Source organism: Eurytemora carolleeae, unplaced genomic scaffold (assembly GCF_000591075.1).
Source record: "Eurytemora carolleeae unplaced genomic scaffold, Eaff_2.0 scaffold81, whole genome shotgun sequence".
Taxonomy (NCBI): domain Eukaryota; kingdom Metazoa; phylum Arthropoda; class Copepoda; order Calanoida; family Temoridae; genus Eurytemora; species Eurytemora carolleeae.
The window spans coordinates 461,602-488,386 of record NW_019396041.1 but is presented as its reverse complement, the minus strand read 5'-3'; the positions used below and the strand labels follow the sequence as shown (position 1 = coordinate 488,386).

Sequence of the window (26,785 nt, the reverse complement as noted above, 5' to 3'; positions counted from 1 at the left end):
AAGAAGTCATATTATCAAGTTTATTCCTTTTTATATACTTCGAAATGTCATATTATCAAGTTTGCTCCTTTTTATATACTCCAATACTTTTTATATACTCCAAGAAGACATATTATCAAGTTTACTCCTTTTTATATACTCCAAGAAGGCATATTATCAAGTTTACTCCTTTTTATATACTGCAAGAAGTCATATTATCAAGTTTACTCCTTTTTATATACTCCAAGAAGACATATTATAAAGTTCACTCCTTTTTATATATACTCCAAGAAGTCATATTATCAAGTTTATTCCTTTTTACATACTTCGAAATGTCATATTATCAGGTTTGCTCCTTTTTATATACTCCAATACTATTTATATACTCCAAGAAGACATATTATCAAGTTCACTCCTTTTTATATACTCCAAGAAGTCATATTATCAAGTTTACTCCTTTTTATATACTCCAAGAAGGCATATTATCAAGTTTACTCAAGGGTACGCTTAGAGATAAATATCTCACTTATTTACACTTTGTTTGATAATACGTGATAATATATTTCTGTATTACTTCTATCCCCAAGGAAAATTCTGGAATTTTGAAATATGGGTTATATAAGTGTTTCCTTAATAAAATATTTTGATTTGTTGTCTATGACTGTAATTTTTTTCAGCTAGAAAAATAAGAATTTCTCAGTCCTCCATGAACTGACTTTATTTTCAAAACAGCTCTAAAAATGATAATCAATGGTTTGAAAGTTTAATTATAGTGTTTTATTGTTCATATCGGATATAGCAAGATTAACTATTATGATCTCTTTAAATGATTAAAAAAAACTCTACTTTCTACTTTTAAGCTTAACACATTTACAGTTTGATGTAGGCCCGTTCACACAATTTTCATAATATTGCATAATATTAGGAGAATCTTTGTGAAGAACTTATACACTTATCTTATTATTTTATTGTTTTACTAATTAAGGGGTCAAAGAAATCCAACCGATTCTGTACCCTCTACCTTAGTACCCAATTTTCCTACACCCCCCCCCCCCCCATCTGTGCCAAGATACCTTCCTTAGGCTTATCTCATGAAACCCCCTGTCCGGTTAATAGATTGAACTAGGCCGAGCTCGGAGAGGCGCAGCCTCTGTCAAATCCGCGAAGCATGAGAAGAAAATATCCGGGAAATGAGGCCGGGGGATCCGGGTACAAACACTCCTCGAGGATTCAATCTCGGTAAACTTGAATCAAGGAAACCATGAGATCCATGAGTACTGCCGCCAGTTTACGTACAGAAACCAGTTCTACAGCAACAGATAACAGGACTCCGGACAAATAGACTTATTTTAGAAATCCTGAGTTGGTAATATTTGCAGGGGCGTATTCAGGAATTTGTTCAGGGAGGCTTAATTTTTTTTCTTTTCATGGGGGGCTTAGCACCCGTTGGGTCCTGGAAATTAATAGATTTAACTGGTCCATGTTTTAGCCTTTTCAACTGAAAATTCCATAAAAAAATGTTGATTTAATATTATTAACTATATTAAGGTAAATACAAAAATGTTTTTTCAAATTAAAGGGACTGTAAACGTAATTCTAAGTGACCCTTTATGCAAAGATAGTAATGTCCGATTTACAACGCTAACCTTGAAACCTTAATCTGATCAAAAATATGGAAGATATTGTCGTTTTCCTGAAAAGTGTTTTTGTTTAATTTCTCCATTGCTTCTTAGAAACAGTAAATGCGCAAGTAATTTTCGCAGAGAAACAACAAATAAAAATAAACAGTTTAAGGAAAGAAAAACCTCTAGGTCATACTTGATCAGACAAATCTTTTAGAGGTACCGTATCTTTACTTGGAGGGTCACTTGAAATTACGCTTACAGTCCCTATAAAAAATATTAAATAAGAATTGAACCAAGTTTTCTTCTTGGTTTTCTTTTACTTTTCAACTTCTTGGTTTTAGTTGGATTTCCCCGAATTTTCTGATGTTGTTTTTATTAGTTTAGGAAAAGCCTAGGGCGGGTTGCAAGTAAAAGAGCAGTTTAGTCTCAGCTTATATATTTGAAAACAAAAATTTAAAAAATAATTTAGTTTTTCTTGTAGTTTATATCGACGTTTTAAAACTTCTGGAGTTTTGCAGATTTAAAAAGTTTTATTTCTACAATATCAGCACTTTCTAATATTTTACGTTCTTCGATCAATGCTCGATTAGAAAAGTGAATATGAGAGTCTATACGAAAAAAATTGCTACATTAAATCAAAACTATTTCACTAACTTGATAAAGCCTAAAAACCGTGAACTTTTTGAACCAAAAAATATTGAAATCTTGAATAAAAAAGGAGTGGTAATATGATGCTGAAAAATGAAAGAAATTGTTACTATGTTTTTATGTAAGTTAATTTAAACGATGTTTTTGTTTATTCAAAACTATCAGAAAGGGATTATCTAACCAAACCTAAGCCATGACCCTTTTTCTAATTTGCCTCAAATTTTGATTGGGGTACTCGTTAGAACCACGGGAGTGTACATAGCTTAGTTTAAAAATTATAAATTGGATTGAATTTTTTAGAGGAAGTAAAGTTTCCAGACCGAGCTGGGTTCCCAAAGGTAGTAGATAAATAAAAAAGATACTTTTAACTTTAAAATTTTACCATAAAACGTATAGGGTTTGTGCTCTATAAGAGTTTGACACATGATAGAAAAAGAATTGTATTGCTCATTTGATTTAAAAGTTCAGAGGTCAGAACTTGTAAATAAAATAACGGGATTAGTTTAAATGTTGATCGAGCTTAGTGGGCCGTTTCACACTAAAGTGTTGACTCAAAGTTTGAAAGGCAATCTATAGAGCTTTGTTGGGATAATTCTAAACAGTATTGACTCTAATTAAACCCAAAGGTACATTACGTTTTTATTATGGTTTTTCTAAACAAATTTTGTGCTTGACTGATGGACGAAGGGAACACTAAGTTCCACGTGCGGTGCTTTTAAATTGTTGTTGTTTAAAAAGTTTAATCTCAAAGGAGTTTTTTATGAGAGCTAGGCAATGCTATTAGTTTTATTTAATCTAGAAGGATATAATCTGAATGTTCGGAACGGAAATTATTTTAAATCATTGTAAATTTTGCGGCCCCATCGTATTTAGATTAAAATTGATAAATGAGAATGTGTATAGCTCTGCTAGTATATTCATGATTTACATTTCCTAGATTTGTCTGATTGATCAAAAACAAATTAATTTGTTAGAAAATTACGTTGGATTAACCACCTTCTCTGGTACACATAAGCATTACTATATATATATTAGCCAATAAGAATTATTTTTAGCAATAAAACATCTACATATTAATACTACATTGTGAAACAGATTGTATCGTGGAAGAGATCGTATTGTAAAATAGATTGTATCGTGGAAGAGATTGTACTGTAAAACAGATTGTATCGTGGAAGAGATTTTATTTATTGTAAAATAGATTGTATCGTGGAAGAGATTGTATTGTAAAATAGATTGTATTGTAAAATAGATTGTATCGTGGAAGAGATTGTATTGTAAAATAGATTGCATTGTGGAAGAAATTGTATTGTAAAATAGATTGTATCGTGGAAGAGATTGTATTTATTGTAAAATAGATTGTGTTGTGGAAGAGATTGTATTGTAAAACAGACTGTATCGTGGAAGAGATTTTATTTATTGTAAAATAGATTGTATCATGGAATAGATTGTATTGTGAAATAGATTGTACCGTGGAAAAGATTGTATTTATTGTAAAATAGATTCTATCGTGGAAGAGATTGTATTGTAAAATAGATTGTATCGTGGAAGAGATTGTATCGTGGAAGAGATTGTATTGAGAAGTGGAACAGATTTTTTGTGGAAAAGATTGCAATGCGAAACAGATTTTATAGCGAACCAGATTGTAATGTTCAACAGATTGTATTACGGAACAGATTTTATTCTGGAATTGTATTCTGGAACAGATTGTATTCTGGAACTGAATGTATTGCGGAACAAATTGTATTGTGGAACTGATTGTATTCTGGAACAGATTTAATTCTGGAACAGATTGTATTGGGAAACTGATTGCACTGTGGAACAAAGTTTATTCTGGAACAGATTGTATATATCGGAACAGATTGTATTTTTGGACATATTTTATTCTGGAACAGATTGTATTGCAGAACAGATTGTATTGCCGAACAGATTGTATTGCCGAACAGATTGTATTGCCGAACTGATTGCACTGTGGAACAATTTTTGTTCTGGAACTGATTGTATTCTGGAACAGATTGCATTCTGGAACAGATTGTATTGCGGAACAGATTGTATTGCGGAACAGATTGGATTGCGGAACAGATTGTATTGCGGAACAGATTGGATTGCGGAACAGATTGTATTGTGAAACTGATTGCATTGTGGAACAAATTTTAATCTGAAACAGGTTGTATAGTGGAACAGATTGTATTCTGGAACAAATTTTATTCTGGAACAGATTTTATTATGGAACAGATTTTATTCTGGAACAGATTGTATTCTGGAACAGATTTTGTTCTGGAACAGATTTTATTCTGGAACAGATTGTATTGGATTTTATTTTAGATCAGAAATTATTTTTTAATAATGCGGAATAGAAAGTATTTTTTTGGGGGGGGGAGGAGGGGGGTTCAAAATATTCATTTCAAATTTTCAACAAAGAAGGAATAGATACGGAAATTTTAATAAACACAAGAAATTCAACTTATTCCCTCCTCTCATGGTCTCCTTGGTGAAAAATGTTTATTTAAAAATATTTTTGAGCTTTGCATATTCATTCCTGATTACCGAACTTGATTAATCTCTTAGGTTTTTTCGAAGGAAAATATAAAACGAAAAAAACTGGAAATATCTTTTTTAGAATTTGTTTAAGTAATGAAAAATATTGAATTTTCCCACATTCTAAGATTTATTTTACCTGACTTACCTCATTTATCTGAGTAAAATAAATAGACTATTAAACATAGATTAATAACGATATAGATATAACACTAGATTTCGTCTTTTCAAGATTTAGAGGTTTTTCGTTCACAATAATCCTGAGGCAGAAGCCCAAAGAAGTTACGCGCGTGCTCTCTCCCTTTCATTCAACGCAGCGTGCTCGTAACTCCTTTGGGCTTCTGCCTCTTGGTTAAAGTGCACGAAATACCCCTAAATCTGTATTGTTATTAATTTATGCCATTAAATGAATATAAAGTATTTATTATTGTAAAGATATTCAGATATTAATGAAGGGAATAAAAACTTCCTGCTAATTGTGCAATAAAACTTTTATTGATAATGAGCTTAAAAACTGAAGAAAACCGGAAAATAAGTTTAAACTTTAGAGTCAGAATATTATAATTTATAAATTCATATTCTGTGTTTTATATCGTGTTAATTAAGAATTATTTAATATTTCAAGTTACAAATAAATGACTTTAGGATTACAACAAACCTATCTTACCGTTTAAACCTGTTCCTGAGACCCCAGAGCCCGAAATTTAAAAGAGTATCGTTGAACGAAACTCCCGAGTTTCCTTTTTGGGGTCTTAACATTTTGTAGATTTGATTTAAGAGATTCGACAAAAATGGAAAATGTGAAGAAACTAAATAAAAAAAATATTTCATAACAAAAATATTGATATCCACAAAACTGTCTAACCCCATTCTTGAAACCCGGGTTTCAAAACTGGTTTTCATAACGATACCCTATTTTAAGTTTTGGGCTCGGACTGTACAGTGTACACCTCTCCCGGCTTTCTAGTGAATTTATTGGTGTTTTTGATAATTTTAATCATTGCATCCGAAAATATCAATGAAATATAGTCTATTTATTGTCTTTGTCCAATAAACATCAAAACGGCTGAACCGATTAGCTTATATTTACTACTCGGACGACGACAGGGAAGGTTTATGAACGGTTTAAATTTTGCTTGTAAAAATGTTGATTGTTTTATTTTATAAATCCTATCAATAAATATTTTCAAAAAAATGACCGCTTGAAAAGTAACATTATACACTTAAATTGTTGCCAGGACAGGGGCGCGAGGCGCCCTGTAATCCAATTTAATCTCTTTAAAATGGATTGGATTTACAGTTTTATATACATTAATATAATTTTGTTCAATGTTTTCTTGGCTAGATTAAAAAACAAGCCGACTTACCCTAAACTAAGCTTTCGGTGCGTTCTGCACCAGACTACACAGACTGCTCATAAACTCTACTTGGATAGGCTGAGCAGCCCTATAGTGTCCTGGCACGCCAAACTACGGTTCCATGTAATGTTTTTTGACTGACATCTGACGGCCACTTGTTGCATTTAGGGGTTAAGTTTTACAACTTTTAAAGAAATACTCCAATTCTAAACATAAAACATAACGTTTATGAATATTGTCTATTTTCAAAGATTTTGCATTTCCTATTCAAAGGATCCTTAAATATCACTGAATACAGATGTCCCCTGATTGGTCATGTACACTGTACAGTACTTGTACACAATAGAACATGCTGTGGAAAATATCGCATATTTTAGGTGTTAATCTATCTCTGTAACTCTCTCATCTCTGGTTCTACAGAAAAAGATATAGTAACGTATAATGGACGTTCTTTGTATTTTTCTATTCCGGGATATATATTATTGGACACACTGTCAACATTTGGTTATTTTACTTTTAATTATATTTACATTGGATGTTGTCATGTTTTTGACAGATACCAGCAAACTTTATATTGGCTTTCCACACTGGGTTAAAAGTAAACTTTTAATACTTGAAACCCAGTCAGTCGAAGTGTCATTTTTCTCCAATTTTTAGTAAAATGTTTTTAATTTAATCGTTCTTTGGTGCGCAAATGTTCTAAAACGGAAAAGGATGAGGACTGAACACATAGTCTAAAACGAAGGACATATTGTGCATTTATTTGAAATAAATCCATTTTTATTCAGTGTTTAACACTCCATAGAATTACATATTTAATGAAATGTGGTGTCTTCGTGTATGCATGAAATGTCATTTAAATGTTAAGCAGTAACCAGAGGAACTTCAACTGCTGGATTATTTACGAGACAGAAAACAGTTTTCAAGAAGATTTTCTTTACATTTGAGGGGGTTCCAGGCCTATACAGGGGTATTTATGAGTGACTTTAGAGATGCATTATGCAAATTAAATATGAATTTTTGTATAGCTTGAACTTTTACAATAGTGCTGTGAGGAAAAAGAGAGAGAAGGAATAGACCTATCATCCTCATCCTCATCCTCATCCTCATCCTCATCCTCATCCTCATCCTCATCCTCATCCTCATCCTCATCCGCATCATCATTTAATTATTGTCAAATATAAGATAAGAAAAAGTGGATGTAAGATATGAGAAGGTGGTTGATAAAAAATTAAAGAGATGCGAAGTTGTTGATTTAACATGAAAGAGATTAGAAGATGGTTGATGAAAGATAGAAGATATGAGAAGATGGTTGATCAAAGATTGGATAGATGAGAAGATGGTTAATTAAAGATTAAAGAGATAAGAAGATGGTTGATTAAAGATTAAAGAAATGCGAAGATGGTTGGAAGAGATGAGAAGATGGTTGATCAAATATAGAATATATGAGAAGATGGTTGATAAAAGATTAAAGAGATGCGAAGATGGTTGGTTCAAGTTGGAAGGGATGAGAAGATGATTGATCAAAGATAGATGAGAAGATGGTTGACTAACAAAGGAAAAGAGATCAAAATGGTTAATTAGATAAAGGATGGATGAAAAGATGGTTGATAAAAGATGGAGAAGAGGGGAAGATGGTTGATAAAAGAAAGAAAAGATGAGTAGATGGTCCACAAGATGTGAAAGCGGAAAAGATTGTTGATACAAGATGGTCTATTAAAGATTAAAGAGATAAGAAGATCGTTTATTAAAGATTAAAGAGGTAAGAAGTTTATAAAAGATGGAAAAATGAGATGATGGTTGATTGGAGATTAATGAACTAAGAAGATTGAAGAGATAAGAAAATGGTTGATTTTGTTTGAATGTTAAAGCGATGAAAAGATGGTTGATTAAAGATTAAAGAAATGAGAAGAGAGTTTATGGAAGATTGAAGAGATAGGAAGATGGTTGATAAAAGATTAAAGAGATGAGTGGATGGTTGATAAGTAGATAGTAGAAAAGATAAAGATGAAAACTGCTACAGCTCGAAATTTGAAAAATAAATATATTCTCTGTGCCTCGTTAAATAGTTAATAAAAGCTCCCGGGATTTGTATTGAAATTATTCTTCACATAAACCTGAATATATTCAGGGTTTATGTTTTCATTTCAAACCATTTAACAGTTTTAAAAGAATTTCAATGCAAACAACAACCTATATTGAAATATTAATCATTGAACTTTAGATTTTTGGCAAATTAATAATTAATCAAAAACTGTTTTGCTAGTGTTACTATACTACACTATTTTTAGCAAAAGTAAAAGTGAATTAGAAATACCATTTTTCAAAATATCGATTAAAATAAGAATATATAAAAATGGTTTACAATGAATTTCCCCCTTTATAAAGTTTATGATCTAGAGAAAATTCATCTGTTTGTATGAAGAATTTGTGCCCCTAAATAAGAAAAGGAATTGAGTCTTTGCCACAAACTTAAAATTTCCTCGCAACCTGATGGTGTAAACCTGTGATATTTCAAACAATAAATTTTTGATCTAAGGTCTACGTCATTGTGTAGCAAAGATATAGGGTTTAGTCAGGGCCAAATGGGAAAATATTTCATCAAGAGCCAAAAAAAATGTTCAGACTTTTTCTGTCTTTGCTGTCTCCTTCATAAAGCTCTTCAATAGAAAAAGCTAATGGAAGAAAAATGTTTTTAAAACTTTCTTTTCTCGAAAAATATGATTAGGGAGGATTCCAAGTTCAGAAATCCTTTTGTTTTTCACAAACTTTGTGACAAATAAAACAAGTAGGTGTGCAACTCATGCTTGAAGCAGAATTTGACGAATATCATAGTTTGGTGTAAAATCTTGATTTTAATCAATGCTTTTAACAAATAAAATTATCCAATGACATATCCCGTATATACTGGATATGTCAGAGCTTAGACAGTACAGAATATGTCCGGGTCTTTACACTACAATACAGGATACGTCCAGGTCTTGCCAGTACACAATATGTCCGGGTCTTTACACTACAGTACAGGATATGTCCAGGTTTTGACAGTACAGGACATGTCCGTGTCTTGCCAGTACAGTACATGTCCGGGTCTTTACACTACAGTACAGGATATGTCCTGGTCTTTACACTACAGTGCAGGATATGTCCTGGTCTTTACACTACAGTACAGGATATGTCCTGGTCTTTACACTACAGTGCAGGATTTGTCCTGGTCTTTACACTACAGTACAGGATATGTCCGGGTCTTTACACTACCGTACAGGATATGTCCGGGTCTTGAAAGTACAGAATTTATGCGGGTCTTAAAAGTACAGGGTTCATCAGGGTTTTAACATGACAGGATTTATTCAGGTCTTTACAGCCGGAGATATGTTAAGCAATTCGTCCCACATTTTCATGTTTGGTTGATAAAACAATAAATGGCGGAAATGAAAAGTTATAATTAATCGGAAATATTTCATGAACAATAATTATCTTTATTCTGCAATCAATATAGACAAGGTTTAAACTATCAACTAATAATTAGACAATAGTTTATATAGCTTATTTCATGAACAACAATTATCTTTATTCTGCAATCAATATAGACAATAGTTTATATAGTTTATTTCAGGTTTAAACTATCAACTAACAATTAGACGTTTTCACACGAATAATTGTTATAATAAAACTATATTGGGATCTTAATTATTTACTTCAGTAATTATTTGCATTCAACAGGCTTCGATGAAATAAAATAAAAAGTTTGTAGAAAATATAAAATAGTTTTCATGGCAACTCTGCATAACAATAGTAAAACTAACCTTTAAAAAATCTGTCAAACTTTGTAAATAAGACAAATCATAGATTCAAGTTTAATGTGTATAATTTCTTTATCTATTGTACACGTGCAGTGTTACCTATATGGAATAAGACTTCAGAGACAAGAGATAGGAATTTGCACTTTTCCTTTATCTCATATTCGTCGTCCTTTAAATATTTCAAGTCGTCTTTGCAGTCTTATCCTTTGTGGGTAACCCTGTCCGTTTGCAGAAAAGAAATACATCGGGAGTAACTCACCATCTAATGCTTTTTATCATAGTATAAAAGTTTTTTAAAGTGAGAAAATTATTGCCATTTCCGCTTAAAAGCAAGAATAAGAAAATTTGTTAACCCATTAAAACCATAAACTTATGGTTGTAAACTTGTTTAAGGTGGTATCGACAAATTAAATACTTAAATCTAGGATTCACACCTTTTTTTTGTTCCTTTTGTCAGATAAAATTTCCCTGAAATTTTTCTGATAATATTTAAAATGTTTCATTTCAGAATGATATAAAGATGGGAAAAGTTCGAATCTTGTTTCATCTTTGTCTTTTCCAGATTCTTCTCAAAGGTAATAGAAGTACACAGTTCACAGTACACAGTTTTAAGTTCACAGTACACAGTTTAAAGTTCACAGTACACAGTTTAAAGTTCACAATTGAACAGTGCATATTACACAGTGCAGTGTATCTCTATTTTCATTGCTCATAGAACACTGAACACAGAACACAATAGACCCTTCTCAGAACACAACTTACAGTAGTATAAGCCTGGATAGTGTAGTGGTAGCAACCAATACTATTCTAGAATGTAGCAGTAGTATTAGCCTAGATGCTGTAGTGGTAGCAACCTACACTATTCTAGAATGTAGCAGCAGTATAAACCTGCTTTAGTAGTAGCAACCTAAACTATTCTAGAATGTAGCAGTAGTATAAGCCTGGATACTGTAGTGGTAGCAACCTATACTATTCTAGAATGTAGCAGTAGTATAAGCCTGGATACTGTAGTGGTAGCAACCTATACTATTCTAGAATGTAGCAGTAGTATAAGCCTAGATGCTGTAGTGGTAGCAACCTATACTATTCTAGAATGTAGCAGTAGTATAAGCCTGGATACTGTAGTGGTAGCAACCTTTACTATTCTAGAATGTAGCAGTAGTATAAGCCTGGATACTGTAGTGGTTGCAACCTATACTATTCTAGAATGTAGCAGTAGTATAAGCTTGGATGCTGTAGTGGTAGCAACCTATACTTTTCTAGAATGTAGCAGGAGTATAAGACTAGATGGTGTAATGGAGGCAACCTATACTATTCTAGAATGTAGCAGTAGTATAAGCCTGGATACTGTAGTGGTAGCAACCTACACTATTCTAGAATGTAGCAGTAGTATAAGCCTGGATGCTGTAGGGGTAGCAACCTATACTATTCTAGAATGTAGCAGTAGTATAAGCCTGGATACTGTAGTGGTAGCAACCTATACTATTCTAGAATGTAGCAGTAGTATAAGCCTGGATACTGTAGTGGTAGCAACCTATACTATTCTAGAATGTAGCAGTAGTATAAGCCTGGATGCTGTAGTGGTACCAACCTACAAGCTAAGGGGGGATAATGCTACACTTCTTTGCAAGTAAGTGTTATTTAAATATTTCAACCAAATATTAATGAAGTTAAGGAAATTGACTTTTTGGCTGGATAGTTCATTTTGAATAAAATGTGCAAGATTTGAAAAAAGGCAATTAGTGTTACCAGTTTTTAAGTGAAATCGCTCTGTGTTTACTGCACAAATGTGAATTTCATGTTCATTTGACTATTTAAAGTTATTACTTGAGTCTAACAGTCGTCTGTTCCACTGTATGGGTTTCACTGTATGTAGAAACTAGGAACTAAAGGAACTTAAAAATCTTTTCTATCGCTGTTTAAGAACAATAAATTTTTCCAGTTGCGGCGACCACAAAATTGCAATGTGTTCCAGTAACCGAATTAAGTAGGGTTACCCACAAAGGTTGAGACTTTAATGAATGAAACTCTAAAATTTTAATGGCCTGAAGATTTAATTTGAGTTTCAGCCTTATGTTTGGTCTTTTGATTGCATATTCTATAATTTGGAAAGGAACGTAACACGTTTATATCTGCAGGGAACCTTGGATGTAGCTGAATGAATTATGTACAGTCGTCTCTGAAGTATTATTGTTTGTGGGTAACCCTGTATGTCACTAAGTACATTTCTTCTTAGCACTACAATGGTTGACCAGCTGACGTCTAATTATCTATCTAGTAAATAGAGTGAGATAATTAGCCCTAGCGGCCAAACTATCTTCCCCCAAAGTACGTTTTTGGGACGGATCTTGTTCATCAGTTCGTTGGAAAGGAACGGCCTCTGTACACAGAGTAACACTAAAAAGCGAGTTGTTTCATTTTATTTTTATTTAAACAACTAAACCAATGCTTCTGTGCCCTGTATTAACTGTACAGCTAGTTATTACTAATATTATATAATTATTTCTATTATGTTTTAGTTACCGAACTAAACCTATGTCACTGTACAGTTTAAAGTGGTATAAGGATGAACAGGAGTTCTACAGGTACTGTTTTGTGTTTATAACTAACCTGACCTAGGGTTCAACAGCTTGTTTTTTTCTCGAGAAAATATCACTAATTTTTGTTTTATTGAACCCACTCTCTTCTATATTGTTTAAAATTATAAACGGATTCTTTTCTCTACGTAGCTTAATTCTTAGAGAATAATAAAACATACAATTTAACTCGATATATTTTTCAATTGATAAAAATCAAATTTAAAACAAAATGGAGTGTTCGCGAAAAATGAAAGGGGCTATAGGCTTAATGAGATAAAAAGCGCTTTTGATCGCTTCTAATCTTACTGCTGTTGCGTCTATAAAGAGAAAATTGTTAAAAACGACTCACACCGAAGAACGTAGCGTCCATACAAATTCGGAAAGATGCAACATTCAACTCGGATCGTAAACAAATCAATTTAATTCCCACCAAATCATTCAGATATTACAAACAGCAGTCATCGATTATTTTTCGACGCATTCGTACATAGTTAATATTTCATATTATTTTTGATTTTTTTAAAAATAATTTTCGCTGGCGCTGGATTTTCGAACATTTCTGGAAAATATGAAAATGTCGTCTTCATTATCAAGAAGCTTCGAAACAGGAATAAATGTTTTCAATAGTAACTGTCAGATCATGAAAAATACAAAATATTATGAAATATCAACTATTTACGAATGTGTCGAAAAATAATCGATGACTTTTGTTTGTAATAGATAGAAGTAAGTTTAGTAGCCATCAAAAGCGCTTTTTATTGCATTATACCCCCTTTTAATTTTTCGCGAACACTCCCTTTCAGTAACAAAGATAAATGAAGATTTTAAAGAAAAATTACAGTAAAGGGTTGAATTTCTAAAACTGTACGGTGTAATGTTCCATACATACTGGTGCAGTGTTGTAACCAGTCTCCTTAATGGTTTTCAATTCAAGTTTTCAAGTTTGCAGATTGTGATAAGAATTGTTTAGAAATCTGACCAGGGTTCATTTTTAAAGATTACAGCATGATCTAAATAACTTTTTTTTTCAATATAACTTTATATCATGGTGAAAATACATCATTAGGTCTCCTCATGTACTCTTTTTTTCGATTCTATGGAAAGTTTTCTGAATGAAAACTTCTTTTGTAAAACATAACTTATCATATTACACACAGTTTCACCTTCTGATAACACCGTTTCTAACAATCGGGTTTCCAGTAATCATTAGTAAAGATATGGTTACGGATACTAGAATTATTTTTGATTACAAGCTGAAGTACCCTGCTTAGTCCGTGGAATTTTTTTTGATTTTGAGAAAAAAAGATTTTGGAAAAAATGATTTTAAAAAACAATTAAATTTTTTTTTGATTTTTGAGGAAAAAAATGTCAAATTTTTTTAGCCTATGTTACTCCCCAGGCATTCATGGGTTTTCTCAACTACTAAAATGATTTTTGATTACTAGATGTAGTGCCCAGCGTTGTCCGTGGATTTTTTTTATTTCAAAAAAAAGAAAAATTTTGAAAGAAATGATTTTAAAAAAATATTGAATTTTTTTTTTGATTTTCCAATAGAAAGAATGTAGAATTTTTTTAGCCTATGTTACTCCCCAGGCATTCATGGGTTTCCTCAACAAATTTCAACCCATTCGGTCCAGCCGTTTTGCCAGCCAAAGCTAACAAATATACAAACAAATATATATGAGCGAAGATCTTTATTATACAGATGATAGATTATTGCAAAATGAACTTGCTACTTTTAAATAAAAATGATATCACCGAAAGTGTAAAAACTAAAAAATATCTGAAAGGTTTAAAAAAAATTAAAGGAAAGAAAGATAAAACTTACATTTATTTCTTCACTTTAGGTCGTGTACATACTGAACAACATTTATAAGTTAAAAGGGTGTATATAGGCTCGTATGTGCGCGCGTAAATATTCAAGGTTTGCAGAACAATATATGTTTAAAGGGTAAACCCAGGGAGTAAGGAATAGAAGGGAGAGACAACTGACACGGTTCGCCCTACCATATGATTATACATGCTTTGCAGACGGTACTCCATTTTATATCGAGCTGTTTGGTTTCTTTAGTAGGGCCCTTACAGGAAAAATATGTATTGGCGAAACTGGTGAAAGAAAATTGAGCCAATACATATTTTTCCTGTGGGGCCCTACTAAAAAATCAAACAGCTCGATATAAAATGGAGTACCGTCTGCAAAGCATGTATAATCATATGGTAGGGCGAACCGCGTCAGTTGTCTCTCCCTTCTATTCCTTACTCCCTGGGTAAACCTCCAAGAATACACAGATGCAGTATTTTAAAATGCTGCATATCACTTTTTATAAAACATGACCAATCACTTCAAAATTAATAATTTTCAATATTTAGATTTGAACCTTGGAATATCAACAGACAGGAACAGAGTTTTCCAGTAAAGGGAATCACAGTCGACGTAAGTATATTTCCAAAACAGTAAAAATTGCTGAAAATATTCTACTCTTTCTCCTTACATTTCATGCACTGGTCAGGCACATCTTATTAACATTGCCAAATGTTGTTTAATGTTTCTAATTATTGTCCTTTAATTTATTTTGATAGAATATCACTCGTCAAACCCAGTTTTTGCAGTGCAGGCACAATTTTGAATATTCATGTACATAGTTTGTATTCGAGTTGTTACGAAACGTTGATTAATAAAATCAATAAAACACGATTTTCAAAAGCTTCAAACCATTTTTTGTGTAAAAAAAACACGGTTTATTTATCGTTTGATCCATCCTGCAATAGACGCATAAACATGGTTTTACGGCAGCGCGCTTACCTGGATCGCTTCCTGTCCGCACCCAATTTGTTTTCCGGTAAAATGCCTTTACTTTTATATGTGTGGGGAGTTTGGGGTGTTTGGGGAGTGTGGAGTGTGTGGGGAGTGTGAACTGTATGGGGAGTGTGAACTGTATGGGGAGTGTAGAGTGTGGGGAATGTGGAGTCTGCGGGGAGTGTGAATAGTGTTGGGAGAGTGTGGATTGTGTGGGACTGGGAGTGTGTGGAGAGTGGAGGGACTGTTTCTGTTTTCACTAATCAAAAAAGGCAAATTACTTTGTCATTTTCCTTGCTAAAACTTTCGGAAATTCAAGAAAATTGCACTCACTAATAGAAATTTTTGAAATTCGATTCAATCCTATTAGTTCTATGTCCCTGACAGAGAAATTTCGGTCGCTTTCTCAACTGATAAAATCAAGCACCAAGTTTTCTGGAATATGACGAGATGATATTCCATCAATTTATTTCTTTAGATCGAAATAAATTCTGCACCTAAATAAAGAACTCTGACTATGGATTTTTTGAACAAGCATGATGAATGACTAAAACTTTTTTAGACTTTCTCAAACTAAAGTCATTCATTAAAAATATTTCGTTACACAGAAGTATAATGTAGAATTCTTAAACAAACTTTTTTATTTATTAATTTTTATTGTTTATAAATTCAAAATGTTTGAGAATTTGCGTCCAAGAGATTTTTACTTCGAATAAAATAATGGAAAATGTTAATTGAAATTAATAAGGGCATATTTTGAGCTCTAATTTGAGCTAATTAGTTTTCATTTTTAACTAATAGTTAAAAATACTGAGAACTTTTAGTCTGGTGAAACCACGGAGAATAATCCAAAATATAATGTTTCTATTCCATTGGCAAATATTCAATAAAAAATATTCAAAAAAAAAATAACTAGTAGTTTATGCATTTCAGTAAAAGCACGAAAATTATAGTTTCAGAAAACGTTAAACATGAAATTAAAAATTTAATTTTCATTAATGTTGACATAACAACTTTAGGCTCGGATATCTACAAGTACCATGATCTCGATATGTTGAAAAAATTCTATATTTCTATTATCAAAACTAAATATCAACATATAAACTCATAAACATTTTCAGTTCGGTTTTATTTTCCATCCCTACTTCTAACCATCTATAATTCTATTTCCGGTTATATTTTCCATCTATTCTTCGAAACATCCATAATTCTATTTCCGGTCATATTTTCCCTCCATTCTTCTAATCATCCATAATTCTATTTCCGGTTATATTTTCCCTCCATTCTTCCAACCATCCATAATTATTTTTCCGGTTGTATTTTACCTCCATTCTTCTTAACATCCATAATTCTATTTCCGGTTAGATTTTCCCTCCATTCTTCTTAACATCCATAATTCTATTTCCGGTTATATTTTCCCTCCATTCTTCTAACCATCTATAATTCTATTTCCGGTTATATTTTCCATCTATTCTTCGAAAATCCATAATTCTATTTCCGGTTATATTTTCCCTCCATTCTTCTAACCATCCATAATTCTATTTCCGGTTATATTTTCCCTCCATTCTTCCAACCATCCATAATTCTATTTCCGGTTGTATTTTACCTCCATTCTTCTTAACATCCATAATTCTATTTCCGGTTAGATTTTCCCTCCATTCTTCTAACCATCCATAATTCTATTTCCGGTTATAATTTCCCTCCATTCTTCCAACCATCCATAATTCTATTTCCGGTTGTATTTTACCTCCATTCTTCTTAACATCCATAATTCTATTTCCGGTTATATTTTCCCTTCATTCTTCTAACCATCCATAATTCTATTTCCGGTTATATTTTCCATCCATTCTTCTAACCATCTATAATTCTATTTCCGGTTATATTTTCCCTCCATTCTTCTTAACATCCATAATTCTAGTTCCGGTTATATTTTCCCTACCTACTTCTAACCATCTATAATTCTATTTTCGGTTATACTTTCCCTCCATTCTTCTAACCATCCATAATTCTATTTACGGTTATATTTTCCCTCCATTCTTCTTAACATCCACAATTCTATTTCCGGTTATATTTTCCCTCCATTCTTCTAACCATCCATAATTCTATTTCCGGTCAACAAACTCAAACCTTTGCAAAACAAAGAATCATCAAAACAGTTGAAAAATAGAATCTAAAACTCTCTGTCTTGAAGTAAGAAAATATATCGTAATATACTAAAACTACTATTACTAAACTTTCTTTCTCCCTTCAAGTGAATTTAGTTAAGTGTAACATACATTTATGAAACAAAGACAGGCAATATTATTTCTCTATAACGGAACTGAGTTCTTGCCACACGCTCTGATTTTTTGATACCGTTCCTCTGCAACCCGACCTTTATTAATTCAATTTATAAATTCTGTTAGATTAATACTTTGAAATATCAAAGATTTTGACCATCAGGTTGCAATGATATAGGAATTAGGAAAATTGAGTTTGTGGTAAAATCTTAATTTTTTTGTATGTTTGTATAGATGGGTGAGAGTGAGCCGTCTAAAATCCGTTTACGAAAAGTAAACTTTATGTCGAGCGGAATCTACAGATGCGAGATTACTTCGAAAGATTTCGAGATTTATGAGAAGTATGAACAAATGACCGTTATAGGTGAGAAATTATTCTGTTAACCCTAGATGATGGTCTGGAGATAAGTATAACCTTGTGAGATATGGACTTTTAATTTTTTTTCAAGACCATTTAATATTTTTACATTTTAAAAACTCTAAGTGCTATGGATAACGGTGTTAGGAGATGGAGACATAACTGCGAAAAATACTTTGGCTAATAACGTAAATTAAAGTTTATTCTTTTATTTTTGAAAAATATTGACATGAAAACCATGTTTCCAAATACATTCTCAGTGGATTTCAAAACATTTTAAAAAAGGCTCACGTAACTCAGCTTTTTCAAGTTATTGCTTTTCTTTTCTTCAATTTCTAACATTCTATGCAACACACCCGAGCAAGAATATGGCAGGGGTTCGTCCCAATCAATAAAGAAAAAAATTCTTCCTTTTTTTAAATTTCCTTATTTAGTCATCAAATATGCCTTTTGGCTCTAATTTTATTAAAAAGTCATTGAATTGAATAACTGTTTGGCATTAATTTATCTTGTGTAGAGCTTCCTAAGAAGGCTCCAACAATTACTACGATCAACGGAATAAAGCAGTACGAGGTAATCTATAAACTTTTCTATAGGATTAATATTTTTTTAAATCACGTGATATGCTTAGTTCATCAAATTTATAATAATTCATATTTGAATGTATTTATTTATTCATGTTATTGTGTTTTTATGATTTAGTATCAACCCTTTTATTTATTGCTCATTCATATTCTAATTTTATATTTGTGTTGATACATTAGATACTCGCACTATATTTCATTTTCTTATAAGAATTATTATAGGGACTGTAAATGAAAAATGAAGGGGTATAGGATGAAATCTGAGAATCTCAGGGGTTAATAGAGACCTATAAGACTTCTCTCTGATGTTCCTGACTCGTTAAATTATCATTAAACTCTGTCAAAATTATATCGAAACGTATATATGTAAGATATACGACCGTATCACGTGACCAGAACTCCCTCCAATAGCAATACAGTATACTGGTCACGTGATACAGACGGAGACATGTGACAATAATACTGCACTGCCATTGGTTGAAATTTTATCTATTAAAAATGAAAAATCATTAAATTCAAATAATAATAGGAGCAAACCTGAGTTTCTCGTGCTCCTCTGGGATATTGGTTGCGTATTTGTTGAATATGATCTGTTTAATGCTACGAATCTTACACAAATCTTACATAAATACGTTTGGTATAATTTATAGGTCTCAATCAACCCCTGAGATTCTCAGGTTTCAGCCTATACCCCTTTTCATTTTTCCTTTACAGTCCCTTTAAACATTGGTTTGCTTTCAACTTCTATTTAGATTAATTGTAAACTATAATTCTCTTTTTTCTTCCATTTATCTTTTTTTTGCAGTGACTTAAAACTCTTTTTATGTTTTGGGGAGTTTAAAAATAGAATAAATTGTTTGAGCTGTTCATTAAATTCTAATATTTCTCTTTTTCCAGAATAAAATATTTTAAATCTTTCCCCCCTTTCCAACAATTTTTCATATTTCGGAAGAGAATTTAACAATTTATTTCAATTTCTGGCATATATCTTTAGTATTTATATTCCTAGGCGAGGTTTCAACAATATAACATCATATAGCAGCAAATATAGATTAAAATTATTCTTCAAACATTCAAAAAAAGAAATTCAGGGTGACAGTTTGAAAAAATTTCAAAAAATGACCGCGTTAAAGCTGTATAAAAAATTGGGACCCCCTGTAGTTTATTGAACCCGTGTATATCATCCCAACTACGACAGGCTCATGGGACAATGCATCTAACATTCTAAAGTTAAATTCCACATGAACAGCGTGTCCAAAAAAACAAGGATAGAGAGTTCTCCCTTTCATTTGAGTTGATATGGCAAATCTTGATCGAAAATTCGTACATGTCAGTTTGCTCTGACATACTTCAGCTGAACTGGCTGTTTAAGTATTGGATATTTTAAATTATCAGGTCAGTGACATGCTCCAGCTAAACTAGCTGTATATGTGTATTTGTAATTAATCAAGTTGGAGACATACTCCAGCTAAACTAGCTGTACATGTATATTTGTAATTAATCAAGTTTAAGACATGCTCCAGCTAAACTATATTTGTAATTAATCAAGTTGGATACAATCTTCAACTAAACTACTTGTAATTAAATAGGTTGGTGACATGCTTCAGTTGAACTGTACATCAGAGCCCTCAAACCCCGCAGCAGACTTGAAATGGGAAATAAATAAGGTAACATGCCTGAAAATACCAAAACTGAAAAATCATTTTTCTATCTTAAAGGAAATCTATATATATATAAATTGTTGTATAAAAATAGTAGGTTTAAACGGATCACATTTAGTAAATACGCAACCAATCTGAAAACACTGATATCCCAGAGGAGCCTAAGAAACTTAGGTTTGCTCCTATTATTTGAATTCAATATTTTTTTATTTTTAATAGATATATTTGATAATATAATAAATCCGTCCATATCTTGTGACCAGAACTACCACTAATGGCTGTGTAGTTAGTATACTGGTAACATGATACAGAGGAGTCCCGTGATAAGTCCTTTTAAGTTTATAAAAGATTCCTTAATAAATAAATTAAAATTAAAATGAATAAAAAAACAAAGTATTAAGAATTTAAAAAAAACAGACATAAAAATAATCTTTTGAGGAAGAAGATATTTTTACTTTTAACGTATTCTGTTTATTTGGCAAATTACCAAAATCTTTACAAAGTCAAATCAGAACTTCTAAAAACTAATATCATCAGTCCCAGAACGTGTTATATAACCTCTCAACAAAAAGATAATTCAACTTGATTTCAATAAAAATAAAAATAATCATTAAAATTTAAATATTCCCTTAACAATATGACGCAATTGTGATAAGTCTAAGTTAAGTTTAAATTCAACATTTCCTCGTTACAGAGCAAAATATTTTGTATTAATAGTGACAACTTTTATTCTATCTGTATTATAAAGCTTATCGCTTTATAATACACATGTTTATATATCTCTTTGCTATAGCTGGCAAAACGGCTTGACAGAATGAGCTGAAATTTGTTAAGGGAACCCTTGAGTAACATAGGCTAAAATATTTTTTTTTTCGAAATTCGATTTTAAAAAATTCCCCAGGCAACGCCCGGGCCCTTTAGTTAGTTATTAATAATTCACTTAAATTTTAACCTTTTTAATGCTTTTAACCTCATCGGATACTTAACGAACACTGATGCATCTATTCTTGTTTACAAATTCCGCCCAGAGAGAACTGGTTTCAATATGTACGCAGAGAATACGCAACTGCAATTAACCTTCCTTGCATTAATACCTTGGTTTAGTAAAATTCTTTCAAGCTAAATAGGCAGGGCGGTCCGCGTCAATGATCCTTCAATGGCTACCTGTTCTGTGGTTGGAATGTAATGCTTGTTTATGATCAGGAACTGGTTCCAGATCAGCACTACATCTTCAACGAGCAGATTGTGCACGGGAGGGAAGGGTATATCAAGATACAGTTTTGTCCAAAATTCTTGTAAAATTTTTCCAAAAACTTTGCCGGAGTTTAGTTTAGAATCCAGGAATTTTGGATTCGTTCACTTTGTCTTTGTAATTGAACAACTTATTTAAGACTTTTAACTTTTTAAAATTAAAAGATTGGTTTTTTTTTCATCCAGGAACTCAATTTAATTAATTGGAGAGAGGTTCAAATCCTGAGTCACCGATTCAAAGTTGAAGGTTCATGAGGAAATGAATATCTCCATGATTCAGGATTTGAACCGGCTGTAGGTAGTTCAGTGATCTCTCCGATGCATTTTATTCGGTCCCTGGTAATTTTGTCTCTTTTAACAGATGTGTAACTTTTCATTTCTTACAGTTGAGTTACTAATCACTTTTGATGACAATATAAAATGCTGAAGTAAGATTCAATTTTAGGATTAGTTATAACTTCTATGCTACAAAGCTTCACTTTGGTAAAGGAGTCTTTGCCACAAACTCTGATTTTCTAATCCATATGTATTGCAATCCAATATTTCGTGCTATGAACTCTATTTATCAAATAATATAGGTTTGAAATATCAAAGGTTTACACCATCAGGCTGCAAAGATATGTGGTTTAGAAAATTTGAGTTTGTGGCAAATACTCAATTCCTTTAATTTTAAAATGCTTTCACTAAACGAGATGTTAATATCTGAATACCCGGCGCTTAGGAAACTGTATGTGAGCAGGATAGGTCTTCAGATTAGGCTTAGTCCAAACCATTTCCATTGGGGGAAACTCAAGGTAATATCATAAACAATCAATCTATCAATAAATCAATCAATTAATCAATCAATCAACCAACCAACCAACCAACCAATCAATCAATCAACCAATACATCGATCAATCAATAAATTAATTACGTCAGAGGAATCAAGCAATCATGTAATAAATCAGTTAATCAATAAATCAATGAGTTAAGAAATGGCTGAAAATGAATCAATCAATCGATTAACAATCAATTAATCAATCAATCAATCAGCAATGACTGAATAAATCAATCAATCGATTAACTACCAATTAATCAATTAATCAATCAGCAATGAATGAAGAAATCAATCAGTAAATTTTCCAATCGATAAAACTCATTCTGAATATCGATCAGTATCATTATATACAAAGCTGCTTTCTTAATGTGAGCTGCTTCAGCCTTCAGAAGAAAAAGATTCAGCCATTTTCCTCTTTTTGTTGAAAGGCGCTGATTAAAAAATGTAAGGAAATTACACAAGAAGTAAAGTTTAAAGGAACAATATTTTTTTTAAATGATAAGATTTTGGAAATATTTTCTTGGTTCCCTTAAACAACAAATTATTAATTTTCAAAGATATTAATTAATATTAGATAAGTAACAATCAATAAATCTTCTAACTTTGGTCCTAACTACAAATTTCATCAATTTGCTAATTAATCAAGAATGTAAATTGTTTCATTGATATAAGTTAATGGCAAAATGAACAATTAACATAAGGGAAAATAAACATTCGAAATGTTCGGAAATATGAACATTGGGAAACATGAACATTTTAATATTTGAAAATATGAACTTTTGGGAATAAAAATTTGGGAAGTTGCAAGCTGATGCTGAACGTTTTTAAAATGATTTTATCTTAAAGGGAACTTTTAAAAAGGTTAATTTTCATAAACGTTCCACAAAATTACTCGAGAATTTCCATATTTGGAATTTGTCACTGAGTAAAGGCAGATTTCTAGGCTGATTAATGTTCCAGGTTGCTTGTATTGGGAGATCAAGGCTGATAACTAATTACTGTTCCAGGTTGCTTGTTTTAGGAGATCAAGGCTAATAACTGATTAACGTTCCAGGTTGCTTGTATTGGGAGGCTGATAACTGATTAATGTTCCAGGTTGCTTGTATTGGGAGGTCAAGGCTGATAACTGATTAATGTTCCAGGTTGCTTGTTTTGGGAGATCAAGGCTGATAACTGATTAATGTTCCAGGTTGCTTGTATTGGGAGATCAAAGCGGATAACTGATTAATGTTCCAGGTTGCTTGTATTAGGAGATCAAGGCTGATAACTGATTAATGATCCAGATTGCTTGTATTGTGAGGCTGATAACTGATTAATGTTCCAGATTGCTTGTACTGGTGAGATCAAGGCTAACAACTGATTAATGTTCCAGGTTGCTTGTATTGGGAGATCAAGGCTGACAACTGATCAATGTTCCAAGTTGCTTGATTGAGAGATTAAGGCTGATAACTGATTAATATTCCAGATTGCTTGTATTGGGTGATCAAGGCTGATAACTGATTAATGTTTCAGGTTGCTTGATAAGGAGATCAAGGCTGATAACTGATTAATGTTCTAGGTAGCTCAAATTGGAAGATCAAGGCTGATAACTGATTAATGTTCCAGGTTGCTTGTATTGGTAAGATCAAGGCTTATAACTGATTAATATTCCAGGTTGCTTGTATTGGTAAGATCAAGGCTGATAACTGATTAATATTCCAGGTTGCTTGTTTTGGTAAGATCAAGGCTGATAACTGATTAATTTTCCAGGTTGCTTGTATTGGTAAGATCAAGGCTGATAACTGATTTATATTCCAGGTTGCTTGTATTGGTAAGATCAAGGCTGATAACTGATTAATATTCCAGGTTGCTTGTATTGGTGAGATTAAGGCTGATAACTGATTAATGTTCCAGGTTGCTTGTATTGGTGAGATTAAGGCTGATAACTGATTAATGTTCCAGGTTGCCTGTATTGGTGAGATTAAGGCAGTATTCTGGGCCCGTGGTGTAGAGAATATATATATAGAGCAACCAATTGAACAGTATAAAGTTCTAGAGTCAAGCGAAGGATACTGGATTGGTAATTTTATATTTTAAATTTTTGTCTCAAGTTTTTTATTTTAAATTTTGGAGGAAAATTCTGCAGCATTGATTTAAATGAAAGTTTTTCAATTTCAATTTTTGTTTCCAGTTTTGCACTTTCAAAATTGTTAAAATTTAGTTATGGTCTCAAGGACAGATGTAATCTTGTAACATAATCCAGCAAATATTGGTCTCAAGGACTGATGTAATCTTGTAACATAATCCAGCAAATATTGGTCACAAGGACAGATGTAATCTTGTTACATAATCCAGCAAATATTGGTCTCAAGGACAGATGTAATCTTGTAACATAATCCAGCAAATATTGATCTCAAGGACAGATGTAATCTTGTAATATAATCCGGCAAATATTGGTCTCAAGGACAGATGTAATCTTGTAATATAATCCGGCAAATATTTCTTGCTCCTAAAATTCATTGCGGGCAAATACAACTTGATCAAAGAGCTTTGGCTCCCTTATTGCCTATGGATTGACTGATTGCAAGGGACGCAAGTTCAAAACCGTGAATAAGTTCCAACCCTGACACTCAGTGTTAGGTCTAGGCCAAGTCACGGTTTGAAATTTGCGTTCCCTGTAATGCCTGTAGATTATGGAATGACTTTTTGGTCCGTAACAAAGTAAGCAGAGCAAAATCAAAATTTAAAAAATTATCATTTTTTCGCAATTTTTTCAAATTTTTCTATTTCAGCAAACAGTGGAGAGAAGCTAAGGTGTATTCTACTGATTCCTGCATTTTTATATTCAATCTTTTTGAAGATTTAATTTTCATTCTTTATTGTTCAGACCCATATAGTTTCCTATTCAATCATATACGTTTCGGTCCCTAACCATATCCTTTCCTGTTCGTAACCATATCCTTCCCTGTTCCTAACCATATCCTTTCCTGTTCGTAACCATATCCTTTCCTATTCCTGATTATATCCTTTCCTTTCCTAACCATATCCTTTCCTGTTTCTAACCATATCCTTTCCTGTTCCTAACCATATCCTTCCCTGTTCCTAACCATATCCATATCCTTCCCTGTTCCTAATCATATCCTTTCCTGTTCCTAACAGTATCCTTTCCTGTTCCTAACCATATCATTTCCTGTTCATAACCATATCCTTTCCTGTTCTTAACCATATCCTTCCCTGTTCATAACCATATCCTTCCCTGTTCCTAACCATATCCTTTCCTGTTCTTAACCATATCTTTCCCTGTTCCTAACCATATCCATGTCCTTCCCTGTACCTAACCATATCCTTCCCTGTTTCTAACCATATCTTTTCCTGTTCATAGCCATATCCATATCCTTCCCTGTTCCAAACTTACCGATTGATCATAATTATTCGCCCCCCCCCTCCTCCCCTTTTTATACAGTGATATACGGAAGTTTCAATTTAGATGATTTTTTTAATGAATTATTTTACCACCATTTGACAAACATTACCGACCCATAATCCCCCGGATTTAATACTAAGGCGGGATATTATTATAATTTATTGTTCCATTGGATGTTTTGAATTCCAAGGGTGATAAAATTATTCAGCTTTTTTTTGGGACAGATATAAAATTTATAAATGCCACGAACTGCTTTATCTTACTCAATTTTATATTCACGAATGTAAATAAATGTAAAAATTAAACAAATCTGAAGTATCTAAAAGAGCGTTTTTCAGCACCCAGAATAGGATAATTTTTTTGAAATTTTCTGTTAAAGTCGTCATTACACTATTAAGATAAAAAATGCTTGTATTTTATAATTTGTTTCTAAATTCTTAAAAAATGTATATTTATATACGTATAATATATAATATAGATATATCAAGCTTTTTACACATCAGATAAAATCTGCATGTGCCTTTTTAAATATGAACCTTTATTGAATTAACAAATAATGAAGGTTCTGGTAATTAAATAGAATACTTAGCTTTAGCGGTATAAGCAAACTATTCTAAAAATATCAATTTCACTATTTTTCTCAGTACGTTCTTCGAATAAGCAAATGAATGCAGCTTAAAGGGACAGTAAAGGAAAAATGAAAGGGGGTATAGTCTGAAAGCTAATCACTTTAGCTCTTGATCGCGACCCATGAAAGTCATATCTGATGTTCATGTCTGGAGAAACTGATATAAAACTGTTTCAAATATATACGAAAATTAATATATATACAATTTTGTATAAAAATAGTAGGTTTAAACAGATCATATTCAGCAAATATGCAACCAATCTGAAAACGATGATATCTCAAAGAAAGCTAATTGTAAATTAGGTTTACTTTTATATTTGTTATTTCTATTTTCAATAGATTTCATTCATAATATTATTTTTACGCCCTTATTTTTGACCAGAAATTCCACCAATGGCAGTGCAGTAAAGTGGTCACGTGATACAGGCGGAGTGACCAGTATACTGCTCTGCCATTGGTGATAGTTCTGGTCACGTGAT

At 32.2% G+C, this 26,785-nt stretch overlaps 1 protein-coding gene across 1 annotated transcript; it reads left to right on the top strand.

The window, feature by feature from the left end:
* Nucleotides 1–1,189: 1,189 nt before the first annotated feature.
* LOC111700878 (uncharacterized) lies at nt 1,190–25,987 on the top strand. Its single transcript, XM_023471945.1, has 12 exons — nt 1,190–1,218; nt 10,457–10,523; nt 11,497–11,578; nt 12,468–12,533; nt 14,898–14,961; nt 17,838–17,967; nt 18,479–18,534; nt 20,135–20,212; nt 21,410–21,468; nt 22,179–22,251; nt 24,217–24,334; nt 25,047–25,987. The coding sequence occupies exons 2-12, from the start codon at nt 10,469–10,471 to the stop codon at nt 25,118–25,120; spliced, it is 855 nt and encodes a 284-aa protein (XP_023327713.1). The 5' UTR covers nt 1,190–1,218; nt 10,457–10,468; the 3' UTR covers nt 25,121–25,987.
* The last annotated feature ends 798 nt before the right edge of the window (nt 25,988–26,785 follow it).